General features: G+C 48.6%; 4 protein-coding genes across 6 annotated transcripts in view; 3 read left to right on the forward strand and 1 right to left on the reverse strand.

The window, feature by feature from the left end:
* LOC121589482 (ABC transporter G family member 23) overlaps nt 1-2,909 on the forward strand; it is a 44,922-nt gene extending 42,013 nt beyond the window's left edge. For all 3 annotated transcript variants that reach the window (XM_041908425.1, XM_041908426.1, XM_041908427.1), the window contains exon 12: nt 30-2,909. In XM_041908425.1, the coding sequence (XP_041764359.1) occupies nt 30-597 (568 nt within the window). In that variant the 3' untranslated portion in view covers nt 598-2,909. The remainder of the gene's footprint in view (nt 1-29) is intronic.
* A 1,657-nt stretch (nt 2,910-4,566) lies between these two features.
* LOC121589483 lies at nt 4,567-5,948 on the forward strand. Its single transcript, XM_041908429.1, has 2 exons — nt 4,567-5,297; nt 5,364-5,948. Exons 1-2 carry the CDS (start codon nt 4,995-4,997, stop codon nt 5,802-5,804), a joined length of 744 nt encoding a protein of 247 aa, XP_041764363.1. The 5' UTR covers nt 4,567-4,994; the 3' UTR covers nt 5,805-5,948.
* A 486-nt stretch (nt 5,949-6,434) lies between these two features.
* Nucleotides 6,435-16,338, forward strand: LOC121588197 (huntingtin). Its single transcript, XM_041905879.1, has 8 exons — nt 6,435-9,244; nt 9,316-9,996; nt 10,060-10,243; nt 10,316-13,838; nt 13,912-14,160; nt 14,244-14,712; nt 14,792-15,226; nt 15,304-16,338. The coding sequence occupies exons 1-8, from the start codon at nt 6,635-6,637 to the stop codon at nt 16,060-16,062; spliced, it is 8,910 nt and encodes a 2,969-aa protein (XP_041761813.1). The 5' UTR covers nt 6,435-6,634; the 3' UTR covers nt 16,063-16,338.
* A 1,065-nt stretch (nt 16,339-17,403) lies between these two features.
* LOC121588901 (synaptic vesicular amine transporter) lies at nt 17,404-19,756 on the reverse strand. The gene is made up of 2 exons (XM_041907345.1): nt 19,411-19,756; nt 17,404-19,334 (listed from the first exon to the last, which is right to left on the reverse strand). Exons 1-2 carry the CDS (start codon nt 19,502-19,504, stop codon nt 17,902-17,904), a joined length of 1,527 nt encoding a protein of 508 aa, XP_041763279.1. The 5' UTR covers nt 19,505-19,756; the 3' UTR covers nt 17,404-17,901.
* Nucleotides 19,757-20,653: the final 897 nt, after the last annotated feature.

Below are 20,653 nucleotides of genomic sequence, written 5' to 3' on the forward strand. Positions count from 1 at the left end.
CCGTTTCCGATTCCGCCCTCTTTCCACAGTATCGTGTTCTTCCTGGCCGTGGCGCTAACGTCTTCCGCGCTGATCATCGAGCGTACCGAGGGTTTGCTGGATCGATCGTGGGTTGCCGGTGTGACGCCGAGCGAAATTCTGTTCTCGCACGTCATCACCCAGTTCGTGGTGATGTGCGGCCAGACCGCGCTCGTGCTGATCTTCATGATCGTAGTGTTCGGCGTGACGAACAACGGCGAGATCGGCTGGATCGTGGTGCTGACCATCCTGCAGGGTCTGTGCGGTATGTGCTTCGGGTTCGTCATTTCGGCCATCTGCGAGCTGGAGCGCAACGCTATCCAGCTCGCCCTCGGGTCGTTCTACCCGACGCTGCTGCTGTCCGGCGTGATCTGGCCGATCGAGGGCATGCCGCTCGTGCTGCGGTACGTTTCGCTCTGCCTGCCACTGACGCTGGCCACCACGTCCCTCCGCTCGATACTGGCCCGCGGCTGGAGCATAATGGAGCCGGACGTGTATATGGGCTTCGTTTCGACGATCGCCTGGATTGCGCTGTTCCTCGTCATCACGATGCTGGTGCTGAAGTTCAAGCGCGGCTAAGCGGCGCGATGCAAGCGACGAGCGCGTGCAACGTTTCCATTGCACCTGCCATTTGCAGCGTGTTGTTGTTTTAGCGTGTGCTACGGAGGGAGCAAACCCGACAGTCCCGATCGATATGGATGGTCAGCATCCGAACGATCAAACGATCGTGGGATGTGCGCAAAATAGAGAGGAAGAAGAAAAAACTACCAGAAAGCATCACCGAGCATGAATTACAGGGTGGTGCTTTTAAAAAAAAAACACACGCACACACACACACACACAATTTGAATTTGCTCAATTGTACGTATTGGACTTTCATACTGTTACCCTCTGTTTTTTTTTTTAGTTAATCGTTTTTCACACTAGCGCTTTACTACTGGTATCGCTTTGGTCCCTTCCTGAACCGACACAACAACAAACAAACAAACACATACTATTGTTTAGTGAGAATTTCCAGCTACCTCTGGTTGCGATCGCTCGTACGAGTGAGGCGGGAACTGGAATATTCTAATGCGTGTGCGGTGCCGGCACGCTGTCTATTGGCTGCCGGCCACCCCACCCCTTATGTAAGACATAATCGAATCGGTACATAAAGAAGTATATTTGCGATCCGGTCGGCGTGGGATGCGTGGGATTTTGAGTGATCGTGAGCTACACTACACTAGCTGGGATGCATGGGAACTGCGCGTGTATGGGTAATATGTATGCATGTGTGCGTGAACCGGGCGGGCGTATAAACATGGAGATTGAGAACCGTGTTCGTGTGGCTATTAATATTGTACGAGTAAATAGGGTGGGGGTTTAGTTTTGAGACGAAAATTCGGGATAAAGTGACAAGTACACAGATACAACAACAAAAACAGCAACAACAAACAAACAAACAAACAAACAAGCAAACAAGACAAGCTAATAAAGCAACGAACAAAGCAACAACAAAAAAAGGAAACAACGAAACATTATACACGAACGCGTCAATGTGAACTGTGATTGTAAAGCAATGAGCAAAAGCTATATATTTTTTTATTATAATATGTATCATCATACCAGAGTATTTTGTATTAATCTTATATGGTGTAAAATGGAAGATATCCCAAAACGAACGGTTTACACACAAACACACACACACACACTGGCAAACACTCACAAATACGCAACAGATACAAACACATACACACAACACACATTTGATAGTTTGTCCGTTTTTCTGTCAAACCTTTGGAAAACTTTGTTTTCCGGGAGGGTTTCATCTTATCTCGAAGAGGTGGGAGAAAAAGTAAAGAAAAGGCCTTCAATTCAAACCAACTCATTGCATACTTTTGAACAAATGAATGTGAAATTTATGTTTCCCAATAGTAGACCATACGGGTGAATGTGTTTGTATACTTTGCGCTGGGAGTTGTGCGTGCCGTCTATATTAATTCCGTTTTCTATATATTAAATCGGTCTTGCACACTTCCTCCCCTTTTCTTTTGGTCCCTATCGATCGTAAGCAAAGCAATAAATTTAAAAGATTTGTCCAATTGCCGGTACGTGAACTACGGTACGGTGGCTTGAGAATTGAGTTGCCGAGCAAAAACCATATGCTGGTGGCAAATGCAAAGACACCCTTCCCGGCAGGGTGGCTTGGCGTGTACATTTGGGCGTAGGGTAACAAGTAGGAAAGAAGGCACCCGGGGAAATGTAGCTTCTTTTTCCATTTCTTTTATATTAATATTAAATGCATATGAGAGATGCTTCGGCCTGCGGCTGCTGCCCAAGATTCTTACCTTATCGAAAGGACGGCTCTGCGGTGGTCGCAGGTCGCGAACAACTTTGTGAGGGCAACATAACAAAAGCGCATATATCTTATGTAATACATTTACGTATGGGTGGGACAATTAAAATGGAACAAGGAAATCCACACAAACATACACACACACACACAACACTTACACGGAGACACAAATAAAACACGAACAACGAACTAATATTAAAAATACACTTTTTTTCTAGTACCAGGTTTCTTATCCATCCTGTGTTGGACTTACGTGCTCTTATCTATACTTAAGAGTAGACTTGACTTCGCTGACGGCGTGTATGACAGACAATATTAAAAAAAAATACACACAATAACGATATACCAATTGGGTGGGTTAGAAGAAGAAAACAATATATCGACGCAGCAAACTGGTCTATACAAATTGGGGCGGTACGCGTTGTTTTGAAGTAACGTAAGAATCGTAAGGAGCAAATAGAAGCAACACCGCCCACCGGTCCCGGTGGTGTTCAACTGTATCTGTGGAGGAAAAAAAAATGAATGTCAATAATAATAATAAATACATAAAAATGAATTTTGTTGCTTGTTGATAGAAGATGAGTTTGGAACCGATGACAGTTGTAAAAAAACTATTCCTTATTGAAAAATGTTAAATTTCTAGAGCAGGACTCGATTTGCGTTAAAAACACTCGTTAAAAACATTCCCGCGGGCCGCAGATGAACCAAGTTTTAGGAATGGAGGGGAATTTTTAAACTGTTCCAAAATTGTGTTTATTAAAATCATTTAAAAAAACAGACAGGAAGGATATGATTCTTGTGGAAGTTGATGGTGTTTGGCGTGTTTGAGCGACGCATCCTCCGAACCATGTTTGGCGGTGTGTTCGAGCATGGAGCGTGGAGGAGAAGGATGAACCACGAGCTTGCTAAGCTGTACGGCGAATCGAGCATCCTGACGGTGACAAAGGCTGGCATGATACGATGGCTGGGGCATGTCACGAGGATGCCGGACTCGTGCCCCACCAAGAAGGTGTTCGTCAGCAATCCCCAGTTCGGCATAAGGGGCAGTAGAGCACAGCGAACTCGATGGCTGGATCAGGTGAAGCGAGACCTGTCCGAGATCGGGATTCTCGCTTTTGTTGGCCTGCTCTCGATAAAGCACGTCGACATAACATGACCCGGTCAACAATCGTTCACCAGGATGTTCAGTCCCTGGCTGCAGCATCCTTTTACATTTGCTTTTATCTAGAATCAAATCATGTCCATTTCTTCACGATGTATTCTATATTCTTTGATAATATAGAAAAAATACACTACGGCTTCAATTAATAAAATTGGGAATAAAATTATGCTAAACTTGATATTAATTCACACCGTCAGTGACGATCGCCTTAACTCTGAAACATTATTCCGGATATGTGTGAATTTTGGCGATTACTTTACAGCTCTTTAAACCTCATATTTCGTCTTCACACTTCGATCAAGATACTCTTCGGCTAAGCGAGTGCAAAAATCGGACCAGTATTTAAAAACCAAGAAAAGCCATACTGAATATTTTTGGAACTAAAGTCATATAACAGCCTCACGAAGTGCAAATCCAGCCCTATGACAACGGTAAACGCAAACGCTACCTCATAATTTTAGCACTACATCGGTCAATATTGACTAGCCATTTTGTTAAGGAAAAGAGATACTCCGGCATAGCTGAAGAGCACCTCCATCAATCAAGCGAAGAAACTGGTGTTTCATTTTGTGTTTTCCGAATTTCCGTAGTAAGCCTCAACGTCAAAAAATGAGAGAAAATATGAGGAGTTCGGCCTTTGGGCACCGTCACTAAACAACTACTAAAACACATGCTACTTGCCATCTTTGCGATTATGTAATCAAAGAAGCCACTAAGGGTAAATTACACCATTCTTTTAATCTATTACTTAGATAGAATGTCAGAAAACGGGGTGCTAAGCAGACCAAAATTAGTACACTCATTTTTCTTGTCTTATAATTGAAAAATCATGTCTGCTTCTGTTTTAAGATTTCGCGGGCCGTATGTTTGACATGTCTGCTATAGAGCCTTAAATTTAAACATTGGAAAAATCACCTTTGATCACATTTTATTGGATTCCAAAGATTAATTGTAGTATAAAAATAATATTCCCCCCGCTTAGAATACTAGGGCCGATTGAGCAAAGTGTATCAATGCATGACAATTTCTTCAACTCCATAAATTTAAACTTGGATCGAGTGCTAGAGCTGGAGAGTATTTTCCACGCCGTCAAATTATCACTACTTTATCCTCTATCCTCTAGTCTATTTAGTGGGTTATTCAAATAACACTTTCAATGCGATTTTTTTCATGTTCCGCTTTGCTCAACTATTTTTTTTTGTTCTATTCAGTGAAAGCTAAACTTTCTCCATTATTACGTGCATTGTGCTTTTTAAATGTAACAACAAAAATTATATACAAAAAAACTATTCACTACCTTTCACAGGCTTTAAGCGTTCTCGCAGGCGCGCAAATGACCATCAGTTCCACCTGGTTGACTGAGTAAATTTATTGCCATTTATCACCACGAGCCATCACCCGAAGCGAGCGTTGGACCCGCCGATTGACCCGCTCCATTGTAGTTTCAGTTGACACTTTTCCAAGTGCGCACGGTCAAAAATGTGGCGCCTACCGACGGTACTGCTGCTGGTGCACTGTCTCGCGGTGGTGCATCTTTTGGGCTTTAAGTTTGTCAACCCGTGGCCACTGTGTCCAGCGAACGACAAACGGCTGCTCTCGCTGTTTAACCTGCTCTGCAACACAACACAAACATCCACTGTGACCACGCGGGACGCCTGCTACGGATGCTTCTTTAGGGCAGGGTCGCTCGCTGCCGGACCAACGCAGCTGGCCGCCATCAGCCAGTGTGCTTCGCTGTATCTCATCAACACGAGCTATGCCACCTGTGCAACGAATCTGGCGGTAAAAAAATATGTTATCCACTATCGTAAGTCAGCTAAATGTGACTAAACATGTTTTGCTTTGCAGGGCATCGTTACTGGATCGCGTCCCGTAATCGTTTCGCCCACCAGCGGCACCACTGTCGATTGCTATTCCGGGCATTGCGAGTTCGTCCAGTGCATTAGAAGGATAAATGGGAACATGCTGATCAACCAGTGCATTCTGCAAACGCTCGTCAATCGAGACCTGAACGTGGAGGCACAGCGAGTCGGTTTCTACGTCAACACAACGTCCTGCATACTGGCCAGGGCTAGATGCGATCCGTACAACCCGATCACGGGCCAGCTACAGCAGCCGCTAAACGTGCCTGCGGGCACAACCGGAAGGACGGGATCGAACTCGCTCCAAATTTCACCGACCGGCGACATACGTATCGTTTCATTTCCGGTGAAAGTAGCCGTTGGAGATGCGTTCTGCACGTCACGAACGATGCTCGATCAGTCAACGTTCGGGAATTCCATTTGCTAGCTCGATGTTGGAGCGATGAATCAACTCTCATTTTTGGAGGAGTTTACTCAATTTTTAATTATATTCGCATTATATTTTAAGCATTTTTAATAAAAAGGTAGAATTACACCCCATTACATCGATAAATTTCCGCCGTACCACGTGGCCCAGATAGAATTTGAATTGTAAGTGAAATATTTCAGTGAACGAGAAATATGAAAACATTATACATTTACTCATTTATTATGAAGGTTTTATGGTAAGTATATCATTTAACTGAGATCCAGAACATGTTTTGTTCTTACCAATAGAATTGCTCTGTGATTAGAATCATTTCATGGTTGTTTAGAACTATGCTGAAAAATAATAAATCTGCATGTTTGAATTTCAAATTGGATTATTTCATTTGGTGTACACTATGGTATTGAGTTCTCAGTGTTTCGTTTGTTGACTTGGTGTAGAGTTTTTTCTCTGAGCATGATATGCATTGTGCTTGCAATATTCGTACGAAATAAATTGTATTATTCGAATTATTATCAATTCAAGTAAAAATAATGCTAAAACTTTCGTCTAATTTGTCCGCCTCGTCTAAATTTCGGTTTGTTTACATGCCAAAAAGCAGAACGTCAACAACCGCAGTAGCAACAACAACAACAACAACAACAACACCTTATTTTGTTGACAGCTGAGCAGCTGTGTGAAAAAAATGTATTAAAAGGCTTGACTCATTTCACAATCGGCAGCGGATAAAAAGTTTTCATTCCGTGTTTTTTCGCTGCAAAACCAACGCCCTTGTCCGGCCTTAAGGTTCACATCCCGCCCCTCGCTAGGGGCCACAAACCGGACCTGTAATGGATAAGCTAAATCCGTTCGGGGCGCTCCAGCGTTCGATCGAATTGCTGAAGCTGGCAGACACGTCCAGCGGCAAGGAAAAGGTGGCCCATTTTGGTGTGATCAGTGAAACCATCGTCAACGTTCGGCCCGGCACGTCCACAGCGAACTCACCCACCTACCAAGGGCACATCAGCAATGCAGTGGCGGCCTTGCTAAAGTTTTGCGAAGAGCCCGACTCGGGCGTGCGTATGGCGGCGGAAGAAAGCTTGTCCCGCATCGTGCGGCACTGCGAGGTGGCCGGAAGCATCGTTCGCATCCAGCGCGATCTGTACCACGAAATCAAGAAGAACGGAAACGAACGCTCGCTGCGCACGGCACTGTCCATATTTGGCTACTACTGCGGCACGATACGGCAGCGGAAGGCTCGCACCTACGCCCAGAATCTGCTCCCGTGCATATTTGCCATCTTCAAGCGCCGTGAGCCGGCCCTGCTCGAAGGCTTGTGCTGCTTCACGGAGGTGTTTTGCACACACTTGGAAGGCTACCTGACCGACGGCGAGGTGCTGAAGATGACGGAACTGTTTCTGGAAGACATCGGCTCGGACTGTGCCACCAAACGGCGCTGTGCCGCACGGAACATGCTCGCCTTCGTGCAGGGATCGCGCAACGCCGACTTTTACGCCAACAATGCGTTCAACCGGTGCATCGAGCAGCTGCTGAAGTGTGGCCAGCTGCAGCAGCAATCGAACACGGTGCTTGGCGTGATGGGTTGCTTCCGGGCGATTCTGCCGATCGTGCTGCGTAGCTGCAGCGTGGAGAAAGCGATCGAAACGTACGACCTGTGCCTGCACTTCCTGCGCGAAGGCACGCACACGATCATCAACGCCACGCTGGAGGTGTTGCTGGTGATACTGGGCAACGTGCAGCCGGCGGTGCGGAAGGTGCTGCTGTCGGAACAGTGTGACCATCGGCGGATGCTGCTCAAGCGCAAGACGCTGAAAAACTCCATCTTTAAGATTAACCCTAGCGACAGTTTGCTTTCGTCGCGCAAATCCAGCACGGACGCACGGTCCGATGTGCTGCTGCGGCCCGGTTCCTTGCCGCTGCTAACCTCCACTCCGACGAAATTTGCTCTCCCCGTAGACGATCGCTCGCTCGCGTCCGCCTCGGACATTGAGCTGGATTCGCTGAAGAGTATGGATCTCGATGCGGCTCCCGCCCTACAGCTCGAATGTTCCGGGCCGCTGGACGGGGGAGCAAGTGGAGCGAACAGCTCCAGCACCGTCGCACCCGACACACTTTCGCTGAAAAGCCAAAAATCAACTGACTCGATCGGATCGTTCATCAACACGCTACTCACCAGCTCGAATGCGGCCGAATCGGTCACGAAGTTTTTCCGCAAATCCATCGACAAACCGCTGCCGGACGACGGGGAGGAGGAGGATCGGCTGTCGATGGACTCGATGGCCAGCAGCCACATGTCCTCGAACGCCGAGACGATACGGGCCGAGCTGGATGTGACGCTGGAAACGGAGCACGATACCGACCCGATCACCGTCGTACCGGCGCCGGGCGTCCCGGTTGCACCAACACCGACACCATCGCGGGACACGCTCGAGGTTCCGCTCAGCACTTCGATGGTGGCGGAGGAACTGGGTGCCGAAGGCACGCGGGAACTATTTATCGGCACCATCCACGATCAGAATTTGCTCGAATTTACGGCACGATTGGTCTGCTCGCGGTTTTTGCTTGCCGGCACCAAACATACCCTCATACCGGATGCAGTGGTGCGCGTGTCTGTCAAGAGCCTCTCGATGCAGATTGTGGCGGCCTGTGTGCGGATGAAGCCGGAGCTACTTGCCCTCCCACTTGAGAAGGACACGTTCCGGGAGGAGTTTGCCGTGGTGGAAATTTTAAACCTTGAAGACGCGATAAATGAACTCTCGCAGCAAGCGTCTCCGGGCGAAGACGAGCCGGACACTGCCAATGCCGGTACGCCGGTACCGGAGGAGGCCGGCTCCGAGCTGCTCGAAATGAAGGAGGATCACTTTGGCGAGTGTACCAGTGCGACCTACTTTGAGTACTTCTCGCCAATGTCGCTCAGCCTCGATCAAGGCTTAAAATCGAAGCTGAAATCGATCGAAGAAAACTTCTCGATCGACAACAACGAAAAGCTAAGTCGCGATCTGGACGCTATCCTTTCCCAGTCCGAACCGGGCCCGGGTGCTAGCCTTGCCGGGCCGCAGCAGGGATCCGCTCGCAGACGGGAATTGCTGGTCGTGCCAAAGGTGATAACTACCATCAAAAATGAACATCGGGTAGTGGGCAGTCGCCCGTCGACGGCCGAGCTGCCGGATGAGCAGAGGGCACTGACGGCGATGACGATTTCGAACCGTAAGGAGCCACCGGAGGACGAGGACCAGCAGCAGCTGCTCGCCGATGTGCTTCTGTTTTACGACAGTCCGGACCCGACGCTCCGAGGCACGGTGCAATTGATTGTGGGCAACTTGATGCGTGCTGCCGTCGATCGCTGCGGCAGTTATCGGGAGTTTCTGCGCACGAAAGTACCAAACGGTGCCACACAATCGTTCTTGAGTGAGCATAAACTGCTGAGCGTTGTTGTGCAGGTATGTGAAAATGATAATTATTTAATTAAATAGCACTAGCTACACTCATATCCTTTTGCATTATGTTTTAGGGCCTTTCGGATGAAATACACACGGTCGTCAATCAGGCACTATCGTCGGTAGAACTTTTCTTCAACGTCTACTTCCAAAGCCTTGCGAACGGCAACAGTCGCGCCGCTAAAGTGCAAAAACCATCCTCAACCATTCCATTCCAATCAGCTAGCAGGAATATATTTTTAGATGACGGCTTAATGGTCAAATCAGCACCGAATCTCCTACCGGGCTACATAAAAACGCTTCTCGATCGACTGCTGCTGCTATCCCACAACAAGTACTGGCTGGTGCAGTGGAAGCTGTTTGATTTGATCGTTCAGCTGGACTACGGTTGCATCAAAGCGCACGGCTACCAGGGCGACCAGCTGCGCGACCAGGTGCTCGATCAACTTTTGGCCGGTTTGAGCGATGGCGATCTCCGCGTGCGCAATCATGCGGGCGAACGATTACTTCACTTTCTCGAGTGTAGCGCGTGGAACGATTCCTCCGTGCGACAGAAGCCAAATCGCCAACCCAAACCATCGGTTGTTGGCGATTTTGTGGATCAATTCGTGCTCGGCACGTTCGCAGCACCGTTTGATCGTCGACGGCAGGGTAGGACAAACATGGGCGAAACAGTGCCAGACTACAGTACGGTGTGTCGTGTAATGTACCGGATTAGCAATCTGTTGCTGAAAGTTGGAGACAAAAATCTGCAGGTATGGCAAAATGAAGCGAGAATTGTGAAAGAGATATTTGTTATTGTAATTTTATCGTTGCAGGCTGGTATAATTCATTTTGTACGCATATTTATGGAAAAATATGACGTTTTCGATTTTGTCGACCTGTGGAACGAGTACAATCTGGTTAGCGTGCTGTTGAGCTTGCTGCTGGGGATGAATAGCACCGTTCTGGATCTTACCGTGCACGCGGATCTGCTCTGGATATGTTCCCAGATGATTGTTGGTGAGACTTTTAGATTTTTTTGTTAATATAAATGATATCGATTGATTACGCTTTCATTCCACCTCTTTTTAGCTGTTTTGTCAAGCAGCACCACAAACGCGGTAACGGACGGTGAATCGATGAACAAATTCATCATCCACCTGCTGAAGCTACACAACATCTACCATCACGTGTACACCAACACCGTCCCGCTGGTCATGAACCGGACGCAAAAGGCGGACATCTTCATGAACACCAAAGAACTGCAGCAAATCAACTGCTTCGGGTATTTCGGCAGCGACCACGCGTACATGAAGCTCTACCAGCAGGTGCGCTGCTCGATGGAAAGCTACCGCATCTCGATCAACGCCGAATCGGGCCAGAAGCTGTTCGACTGTCTGCGGGCAGCGACCGAAGCACTGTGGACGCTGCTGGAACTGAAATCCCTCTCCGCCATGACAAACGGTATGAAGTTTGTGGAGGAAGTGCTGCGCTACTTGCAAACGTTCCTGCCCCTCGAACCCGACCACTGTGTGCGGTGTGCGCGGTTTTTGCTGCGATTCGTGTTTCATGCAAATTACACGAACCGCACGGCGGAGGTGACATACTTCCGCCAGGCATCACTGGCGGAAGCGCCGAACGCGGTAGCGTCGGAGGAGTTCTTCGCCCGTTACTACGACTTTTGCAAAACGAAAGCGAAACCAATCACGCCGGAAATCGGTGCGTTCGTGAAGCTGTTCGAACCGCTGGTAATAACGTGCCTGAAGCTGTTCACCAAACAGCGCCCGACGGTGCAGGCGAGCATTTTGCAGCTGCTCTGCCAGCTGCTGGACTTTAACATCAACTACCAGCTGCTCGACGCTAGCAACGTGTTTGTGGAGTCGATCTTCAAGCACATCGAATCGATCGAACGCAGCACGATCGACGATTCCGAGGAGCTGGTGCGCCAGGTGGTGCGGTTTCTCTTTCAGCTGAGCGGGCTGGTGCGGGAGCAACCGCTGGTAACAATCCCAAAGATTATCAACATTTGCGACAACCTGCTGGCAAACAATGTGATACGCCGGACGGCCATCGCCTCGGTGCAGGCGCTTTCGCACGAGGTGTTTCTGTTGCGGCTGAGCCGCAGCAGCGCCCTGCCGAAGGTGCTGGAGGCAGCGGAATGCAGCACGCAGAAGGAGGTGGTGCTGAACATGCTGATAAAGTTCCCGGACGAGCTGGACGCGTACCGCATCGTGCCGATGATTATGTACAGCGAGCGGCTGCACGACGGCGACGGTACGCAGGCGGCAAACTGCGAGGCGGACGTGCTGGCCGCTCTGCTGCAGGTGCTGGGGGATGGGAAGTTGGTGATGCAATGCAACGCGGACTACTTTATCGTGCGGCGGTTGTTTGAATGTTTCGGCCGCAACCAGCTGCTGGAGAGCAAGGTGGTGCTTCGCTTTGTGGAGATATTTTACACCACGATCGTGAGCGAGTCGAGGAAATCGCTGCAGAAAATCACGTACGGTGAATTGATTTTGCGCCAAGTGTTTCAGCAAACGGAGGGAAGCTATATGTTGAACCACGTTGGTTTGTATCTCCACAAGCAACACAAGGCGCCCGAGGATGAGGAAGGAAAGGAGCGCGAAAGCGATACAGCGCGACCTACGGAAGACGTCGTGCAACCGGCGGCACAAAGCTTGGCTAAAATATTGGTCCGCTATCTTGGCGAGTGTTTCGCCGTTCTGGACGAGCTGAGCGTCACGTACAACCCGCCGCGAGAGACTGTTCAGTTCACGTACGATGTCATCGAGCGGTTCATTGGCACGCTGAACCATGCCACTGGTAGCGATGAAGTGAGTCGCGCACTGGCAGAACAGATGCCACTGGAGTTGATCCGATGGCGCTGCCTGCCAGCACCCGTTGCCCGCCGGCTGTGTGAGCTGCTGTTAAAGCATGGGTTCGATCTGGAGCTAATGCTGTCGTTGATTCGTAACGAGGAGTACAACGTACGAAACGATCGCATGGTCACCGTACTCATCGAGACGCTGCTGGAACACAAACCGAACGAGTTGAAATGGCCACGCAGCGAGGTGTCGGCTCTACTGGCCAGCGAAACGGCCCTCCTGTCCGACCAGTTCCAACCGCTGCTGCTGTGTCACATTGCGGATGAGGAATTTTCCAAGCAAATTGTCAAAACCATCATGACAGCCGTGGAAGGCAAGCTGTCCGGCGTTCAGCGCACGCTGCTGGAAAAGGCATCGCTCACGACGCTCCCGCTCATGTGCAGCCGGTTAACCGATCTGCTCGCCACGGTCAACATAGTGACCTCGCGCAACGCTGCCCTCATTCTCGATCACAAGCTGGGCGCGCTGGTGCAGCTCGGTGCGGCCGGGCTGAAGGATAGCGCGGTGCTGACCGTGCTGCCGGCAGGTGATTTTCACCATCTGTACTCTCGCTTCAACGGTGACTGCAGGCGGAAGTTCCCGAAGCTGTTCAAAACGCTCTCGCAGCTGAAGCAATACTACGAGAGCGTTCCGGACGAGTGTTTGCCATCGGCACTGCCAACCATCGATACGGCCGCGCTAAAGGATCTGTCCGTCGATGAGGCGTGGTTCCTGCGGCAGGTAGCGTACCACTGCACCGGCACTTCGTACACGAAACCGCGCCACATTGCTAAAATGCTGCACGAAATCAAATCCGAAAGCAAGCTGATCAACCTGCTCTCGAGCGGTTCGCTCAACGTGCGGCTGCTGCGTGACATTATTGTGGTGGCGTTCGAGAGCATGTTCCATGGGTTCCGCACCGATTGCGTGCAGTTCAATCCGCATCTAAACTACCTGAAGGTGCACCCGATGCTGAAGGTGACCCTCATCGTGCTGATGCGAAAGCTTGCCGAAGCGAAACAGAAGCCGGACGATACGGCCGCGACGAGACAGTGTGCCGAGTCGGTAATATGTTTCCTCGAATATCTGAAGCGACTGGAGCACCTGTGCCTGTTCTACATCGAGGGCAAGCTTATCGATCGCTTCGTAAAGGAGCATCTGCTCAAGTCGAACTTTTTCGAAACACTGCTCACGTTCGGCGGCGTCTGTGCGCGCGCTGTGGAGCAAGAGTCGGCCCAAAACGTTACGCACCGCGAGCTGTATCTGCGCTGCATTGGGACGATCGTACACCAGCGCTATCTGTGGAACGAGTTGAACCAAAACGATCGATACCGTGGCGATGTGGAGCAGTACATCAAACTCATGTACAGGCTGATCGAAGGATCCCTGCTGGACGAGCAACTGTTGGCCCGCCGACCATTACCGGCTGTATTTGAGCGCTTTATAGCAGCAGAGCATACCGATGCGATGGAAGTTTACCTGCAAGCGATCGTTATAGCGGAATTTGTGTCCGATCCGGGCGCGATGGCGAAAAACCTCACCATGAGTGAGGGTGTCGTGTCCTTGGTGGAATCGATCGCCATACCGCTGCTGAAGTTGGATCGATTCTATCCCTACGCATTGACGCCGTACGAATTGTACGATTGCTACACCTCGCTGGACGCACTGGAAGGTGACGGCACGCCGAAGCTACCGGCCGTACCGATCGAACATTTGTATGACGTTGAGCTATTGGAACTGTTTTTAAAAAGGTGTGTGGCAAACAAGTGATTTCCATTTTTGTATCGTTTAGTAATGTGCGTTGTGTGTTTTTCCTTTTTCTAGAGCAAACGTGTTCGGGTTCTCGTCGCGCCAACAGTTCGAGGAGCTGTTTATGTCACTGATGGTGCTGCTGAACCGCTCAGAGGATCCCATTTTCGTGAGCCTGGCCGAGCAGCGGGAAATCAAAAACATGTGCCTGCAGGCTGTAATGTCGCTGCTGCTAGCGTGCTACCGCTATCCATGGATAGGCTTTCGGGAGGGCAAGTTTCATCATACAACGCGCAATCCGAACATAAAATGTGACACTATTGGGTATGCAGAATGCTTGAGCTTGTTTCCCTCCACACACACACATGCTGCAAAGTAAATGACTTGATCTTGCCTTATTTTTGTAGACTCAAAAAGCTCCACAACGTACAGCTGTACATTCCGCTGAGCAACGTGTTCTATCAGCCCAACCTGGAGCGCCGGCTGCTCATTACCGGTACGGACGATCTGTACGCGCTGGACGACAGCAGCATCGGCACGGTGCGGTTTGGTCAGAATCAGCTGTCGCTCGACTACTTCTGGGAGCTGATCGAGCGGACGACAGCGCAGGCGAGCGGCAACAGCCTGCCGGTGGAATCATTGGTCGTCCGCAACAAGCGCCACTTTGTGGAGAAAATTAACATCGACAGCGCGAGCTCCATGCAGCTGATCTACGACGTGCTGAAGCAGCTGATTGAGGACGATCCTGCGCTGGTGCTGCCACACTTGGTTAACTTTTGCGAAATGGTCGATAATCGGGAGCAAATCTTTTGGCTCAACCAGCTACTGCTGAAGCTGCAAGAGCGCGTCCCGATGGAAGATACACTATCGCAGCAGGTACGCTTGATCAATTGGACACTTTCGTTTCATCTCCTTTGCTACGTTTTTATTCCCACCTTTCTCTATTCTGGAACAGCACATAATTTACCTGCTGTGTCGCCTGGCGGCCCTGCTCGTGCCGACGATGGCCGATCTGACGCACCTGTGCACTATCATTCCGACGTATCTGAAAAGCACTCAGCTGTACATCCGTAATGCAACGCTGCAGGGTCTCATCTGTCTGCTGGAGTGTCTGATCAAAACCAACTCATCGATCGGTGCGCTGAACGACGAGCTGCACCTGCTGCGCAACGTGATTGTGAACTATATCGTGAAGCACGGCATCATCGAGGAAAGTTCGGGCGCCTTCAGCGATCTGCACACGAAGCTGGTTTGGACGCTGAACTTTTACCTGATCGAGCACACGTCCCGGTTCGTGCCGGACTGCAACCTGCTATCGAACAGTATCATTTCCGCCAACAACATACTGAAACGGACCACTAATTTGGAGATTTATCTTTGCATCTTGAACGTAAGTAACGAGCACAATGGTGTTCAGTACCTCCACTGCCAATTTCACATTCACTCCATTGGTTTTCATCCGCGCAGGGTTTGGAGCGTCTAATTGTCACCGATCGAGTGCCGCGCGCGCTGCACGAAAAGATCGAAAAGCTTGCGATCGATCTGGTGAAAATCGACAACGAGATGTTTTCGCTGTCCGCCCTCAAGCTTCTGGTCACCTGCATCTATCGCAGCTGCAACGAGCAGCTCGAGAGCACGGAACGCTGCAACGGCATCGTGCAGGACGAGCCGGACATCATAGTGCAGCAGATCGACAAGATAGAGATACTGTTTGCGAAAATACGCACCACCACCCCGCTCGGCGCGAAGGTGTTTGGCGAGGTGTTGTGCCAGCTGATACGCGACCTGCTCCCGCCCAACGAGATACTGACGAAGGTGTTCAAGGAGCTGATGCTGAACCAACCGAACCCGGACATTATTGCGAGCGTCACGTATCAGCTGTTCCGATCGGCGATCGATTCGTCCTACCTGGCGCTGCTGCAGGAATGGTTGCTCTGCTCGCTGCCCAACTTCCTGTCCTTTCCGCAGGTGAACAAGTCCGTCTGGTGCCTGACGGTCATCTTTCTTTCGGCCTCGCTAAACCAGCACCTGATCAAGCTGCTGCCGGAGGTGCTTTCGCTACCCTCCTACCAGCAGCTGAACGAGCGGGAAGTGAACAATTTCATCCTCTCGGCCAAGGATTTCTACGCGCGCCTCGAACCGAACGGGAGCCAGAGGGCCAAATTTAAGGACATTTTCCGCCAGCACGATTCCCTCGTATTCCAATGCCTGGTGCAGTGTCTGTGAGCTGTGGCAGTGGTTCCTTCTTTTTTTGTTGTTGCAATATTCAGTCAATAGGCGCAACAGTGCAGTGAATCTAGTTCTTTAAGCAAAACAAGTTTAAAATGACAACGATTGATTTGATGTTATTATATGCCTTTAAAGTTTATTTGTTTTCGTTTGTATGTATCGCACAATGGTTACATTGTTAGTGCCGCTGTATTTCGCGTTCGTTTTCATCGTCTGTGCTGATGCTAGTAATGGTAAATCGCGTTTAAATAAAATTAAATTATGTTCCCTTCATTAACAGGTATATGTTATCCAGTGTTTTTTCCGAAATGGTTTGATTATTATGCGTTTAAATGTTTTTGGGATGCTTTTTTGCTGTGTCTTCTCAACAATCCTGTAACAAAAACTCTGAGTTTTAATATTAAGATTGAATAACAATAATTACATACAAACCATATTTTTTAAATATTAATTATTCAGTTACTATAATTATCTCCAATACTTTCAACAGCAGAAATAAATTTCCTTCGTTTTTTATCTTTGTGATTTCACCGAGATTGGCCTACAGTGGTGAGCAAAATTAAGTGTCTACTACTTGCAATTTTACATTTTATCCATTTTTTCTTGAAAATTCACTGTAACAAAATAAAGGCATTGGTTATTCTCAAGAGCTTTAACATATTTGTTTTTTCTAATCACTTGCATCGAAAATCGCACGCTAAATCTTCATGGAATTAAAATTAAGACTAAATGGGGCCATTCAAGAAGTATTATTCGATTCGATTGAATAATAAATATGCTTTTTTCTTCACGTATGTCTCGAGTCGTCCTGTTGGAACATGAAATGTATTTACTAACTTCGCATTTGTCACAGAAAATAGATAAGTTCACGCAGGATGCTTACATAGGTATTAGCTCTCATTGTGCCGTCGATTCATAAACATTTTTCCAACTCGTATGGTATAAAACACCTTGAATGTCCTCCACAAAGTCTAAATCATAGTAGCATCGAGAGTTTCTGGCAGAAACTCGGTGCGAGGGTGGATACAACTGGCGCAACAAACAAATCAACTTTTAATTCAAAGCTCTGGATAATGCTTGAGAAGAATCAGATGCAAAAACTAGATGCAGAACTAGATTTTTTTAAAAATTGGGGGAAACCGCACGTCAAAGATCCTGAGACAAGGCTGGCAGGCCAGAGGAATGCAAACAAAATATTAGATTGGTGTTATATTAGTTAAAACTATATTTTCTTTAGAATAGGCATTTAGGACATTTTATTTTGTCAAAGTGATTTTGATTAAATTTCGAAAAAATATATTAAAAAAACTAAAGCAGTACAATAACTTCATGTTTCAAATTAGGAAAAAATGGAAAATTGTGGGCACTGTATTTTGCCGACCACTGTACCGGTGGTGCAAGCGTGATAAGTGATGTATGAAGTAGCTTTATCTTAAAATATGAACAGTCCACTCAACAACCCATTTCATCAAAACGTGAACAGCAGTTCACTTTCACACGATAACTAAACATATCGAAAAAAAAACACTCAAACCCTTATCACGTTCGAGCGTTTAAGGTTTGTTTTGTTACATTTTTTTAAATTTTTGCTTTATATTTTTACGAGGTTTAAATACGGTAGGAGATGACACGCACACACACACACACACACATACATTCACAACTCACTGTGTATATTTTAAAGATTAAGCATTCCGCCGAATGGTTCCATTCGTTCGTTCAATCGTGGACGGTGGCCTTATTGAACGGGCTTAAAGTATCGACAGCGTCTGGCTGGCACGAGATAAAGACCAATTCCATTTCACGCACGATTGATCGCCCCCCTGTCTTCCCCTTTTACTCGACACTGTTGTAAAAGCGCCTGTACGTCGTCGGCTCACTGTTGGCAAGCGGTAGAGCCGTCTGTTTGCTGCAGCTGCCGGGAAGCAGTGCCGTCCCTATTCCCCCACTTCGCAGGCTAGAGGAACAGGCGAGCAGCACCACGTACAGTAAGTTCAGTGTGCCGAGGGCGCGTAAAACCGTGGCAAACCCGATAACGGGCACTAGCTCACCGCCCACAATCGGGGCGAGCGAGTAAGCCACACTGACCGCTATCTGTTGGATCGCATACACCGCCCCATAGCCGTGCTCGCCGCCCGGTGCCCCTTCCGGACTAAGCTGCCCATCGCTGTCCTCGGTCGTCCCGCCGAGCTGCGCGTCGACTAGCGTGGCGAGCAGTGGCACTAGCGCCGCATCCACCACCCCAATCCCCAGCCCGAGGCCCAGATGGGGCAACAGCAGACCCGCCACCGTGTTGGCGGAGGGCAGCAGAATGCATGAGCTGCCCACCAGCACCAGCGCGACGATCGCTACCCGAATCTGTCCGAACCGATAGGCGACCGAGCCGAAAAAGTTCGTCCCCACCCAGTATCCGATCGAGTCGGGGATGAAAACGGTGCCGAGCTGCCACTTCTTCGGATGCAGCTGGCTGATCATCCAGATGGGCAGACATGGCTCCAGGATGGCCATGGCGGAGGTCGAGATCCAGATGCCACCCACCACCATCAGGATCAGTGGGTTGCTGAGCAGTGGCCACCATGTCGCGCGCCTCGCCATCGCCGTCGTGTTGGTGGAGGATGAATCCCGCGGCAGGCCGGATGGATGGACGGGGCGGAACGGGCTGAGATCCAGCTGGAAGTACTGTAGCACCAGATTGGCCGCGCACAGGACAGCAAGCACGTGAAAGGGTGCTGCCTTGCCGGCCATTGCGTACGCAATGCCACCGAACGGATAGCCTACCAGCACACCGACCGCCATCGCGCCGAGCACCGTGCCCATCACCTTCGACCGGCGGTCCGGTTCGGCGGTGTAGAGCTGCGCGACCAGGCTCATCCCGCACACGCCAATGCAGGCCGACCCGAGCCCGTGGATGGCACGGGCCACAAACAGGGAGGTGTAGGACGTGCCGAAGCCAAAGATCAGCGACGCCAGCAGCAGATTCACGGTGCCGAACGTGATCGGAATGCAGTAGCCGAAGCGGGCGGTTCCGTTGCCGACCAGCGGGTTCGCTACCAGCTGCACGAGCGCTTTCACCCCGAGCAGGATGCCGATGGAGCCGTTCTCCTGCTCAATCGTTTGATCGGCGGGTGGGCTGGTGGGCTGCACGATGACCGCCCCGTCGCTTACCGCACCGATCAGCTTCGGTACGTAGTGGAGGCTGAAGTTTTTGTAGATGACGCTCGCTGGCACGGTCGCGTGAAACTGCACCAGATAGTCGGGAAGGATGGGAACTAAAAGCAGGCGAAAAAATGAAGCTAACCAGTCAGAGAGAAGGGTTTCTTTTCAGTAACTTTTACCTCCACTTACCAATCACTGTGAGCAGCATGTTGTCGAGGAACAGGGAAATGTACACAACCATCGCGACAACTACGCGACTGTGGCGCTTATCCATCGATAACATATTGTAGCAGATGGTTGTTGTACTTGTTTGCCTGTTGTAATTTGAACAGAAAAACGTATTCGCTGCCTTCAAACAAATCACTTTAAAATGCGATTCCCTTGAACACTTAGAAGCACACCCTCACACAACGGCGTGTTCGTAGATTATGGTTAACGACTTTTGCTGCCACCGTAACGTGTACCGTATCCGAGTGAAAAGACCAAATTGGTCGGCCGAAACTCTCCTGTTCAACAAGTGGGTGAAACCTGTGCGTCGTTGCGTCTGTTAACGATTGGCAGCAGCACCGTTTGTACGCTTTTGTTTGCGTTGGAGCGCGCGTTCGCATCGTCTCATAGCCGGGAGAGTGTTTATTATTGAGAGCGTAAGTGCGAGAGAGCTCTTTTTGTGGTAACGATGGCAACGAAAGTTTAATGAGTAACTCACTGCCGAAGCATAATCGGATAGGCAATGCACGAGACATGCAATGGAGACGCCCAGTACTTGTTCCTTAGTACTGGAAATGTTGTAAGAAAACTGATTTCATTAGCTGATAAGATTGCATTAATTGGTTAGTAAAAATTCAATCTCATACTTTGAAATTGTTACTGCCGTTTTCTCAAGAACGAGAAGGCCAAATATAGCTAAATCGTTTGTTTTACAATAAGTATATTTTCACAACTGTTTTATTGTTGTTTAATTATTTTACAATACAAAATATAAATAAGTATATTAATCACATTAAAATATGGTTTCATTTAGTTGTGTACAAGTTGAGTAGGATATTGACAAAGTTTCATAAAAAGTGACTTTTATTCTATTTTATGAAACTACTGTATAAAAAGAGTTTTGAGGAAGGCTTTTTTATTCAAAAACATAGTTACAAAAATCTCAGACTAAATCATCTAAAATGAGCTTAAATACACACATGGCATTAGAAAGTTTTCCATTTATATACATTCTTAGTAATATTTTAGACTTCCATTGCTACTTTTTATTGGTTAAATTACAAATAAAAACATGACATTTGAATTGGTAGCTTTTAGTAATGGCTTTCATCGCTTCTGATAGTTTAACCCATAAAGGTGTTTAATTGTGTTTAGTTATTTATGTAATAAGTTTTTAAATTAGTTTTATTATTAGAATTTTCCTTCAATGTATTGAAACTTCAAT

This window comes from Anopheles merus, chromosome 2R (genome assembly GCF_017562075.2).
Source record: "Anopheles merus strain MAF chromosome 2R, AmerM5.1, whole genome shotgun sequence".
Classification (NCBI taxonomy): domain Eukaryota; kingdom Metazoa; phylum Arthropoda; class Insecta; order Diptera; family Culicidae; genus Anopheles; species Anopheles merus.

Excerpts from the sequence above, each read along its gene's own strand:
- LOC121589483 (XM_041908429.1), top strand. The coding sequence starts at position 4,995 with ATGTGGCGCCTACCGACGGTACTGCTGCTGGTGCACTGTCTCGCGGTG. Across the intron at positions 5,298-5,363 it reads CCTGTGCAACGAATCTGGCG|GGCATCGTTACTGGATCGCG; the intron begins GTAAAAAAATAT and ends TTTGCTTTGCAG.
- LOC121588197 (XM_041905879.1), top strand. The coding sequence starts at position 6,635 with ATGGATAAGCTAAATCCGTTCGGGGCGCTCCAGCGTTCGATCGAATTG. Across the intron at positions 9,997-10,059 it reads TTGGAGACAAAAATCTGCAG|GCTGGTATAATTCATTTTGT; the intron begins GTATGGCAAAAT and ends TTATCGTTGCAG. Across the intron at positions 15,227-15,303 it reads TTTATCTTTGCATCTTGAAC|GGTTTGGAGCGTCTAATTGT; the intron begins GTAAGTAACGAG and ends TCATCCGCGCAG.
- LOC121588901 (XM_041907345.1), bottom strand. The coding sequence starts at position 19,504 with ATGTTATCGATGGATAAGCGCCACAGTCGCGTAGTTGTCGCGATGGTT. Across the intron at positions 19,335-19,410 it reads CATGCTGCTCACAGTGATTG|TTCCCATCCTTCCCGACTAT; the intron begins GTAAGTGGAGGT and ends GCCTGCTTTTAG.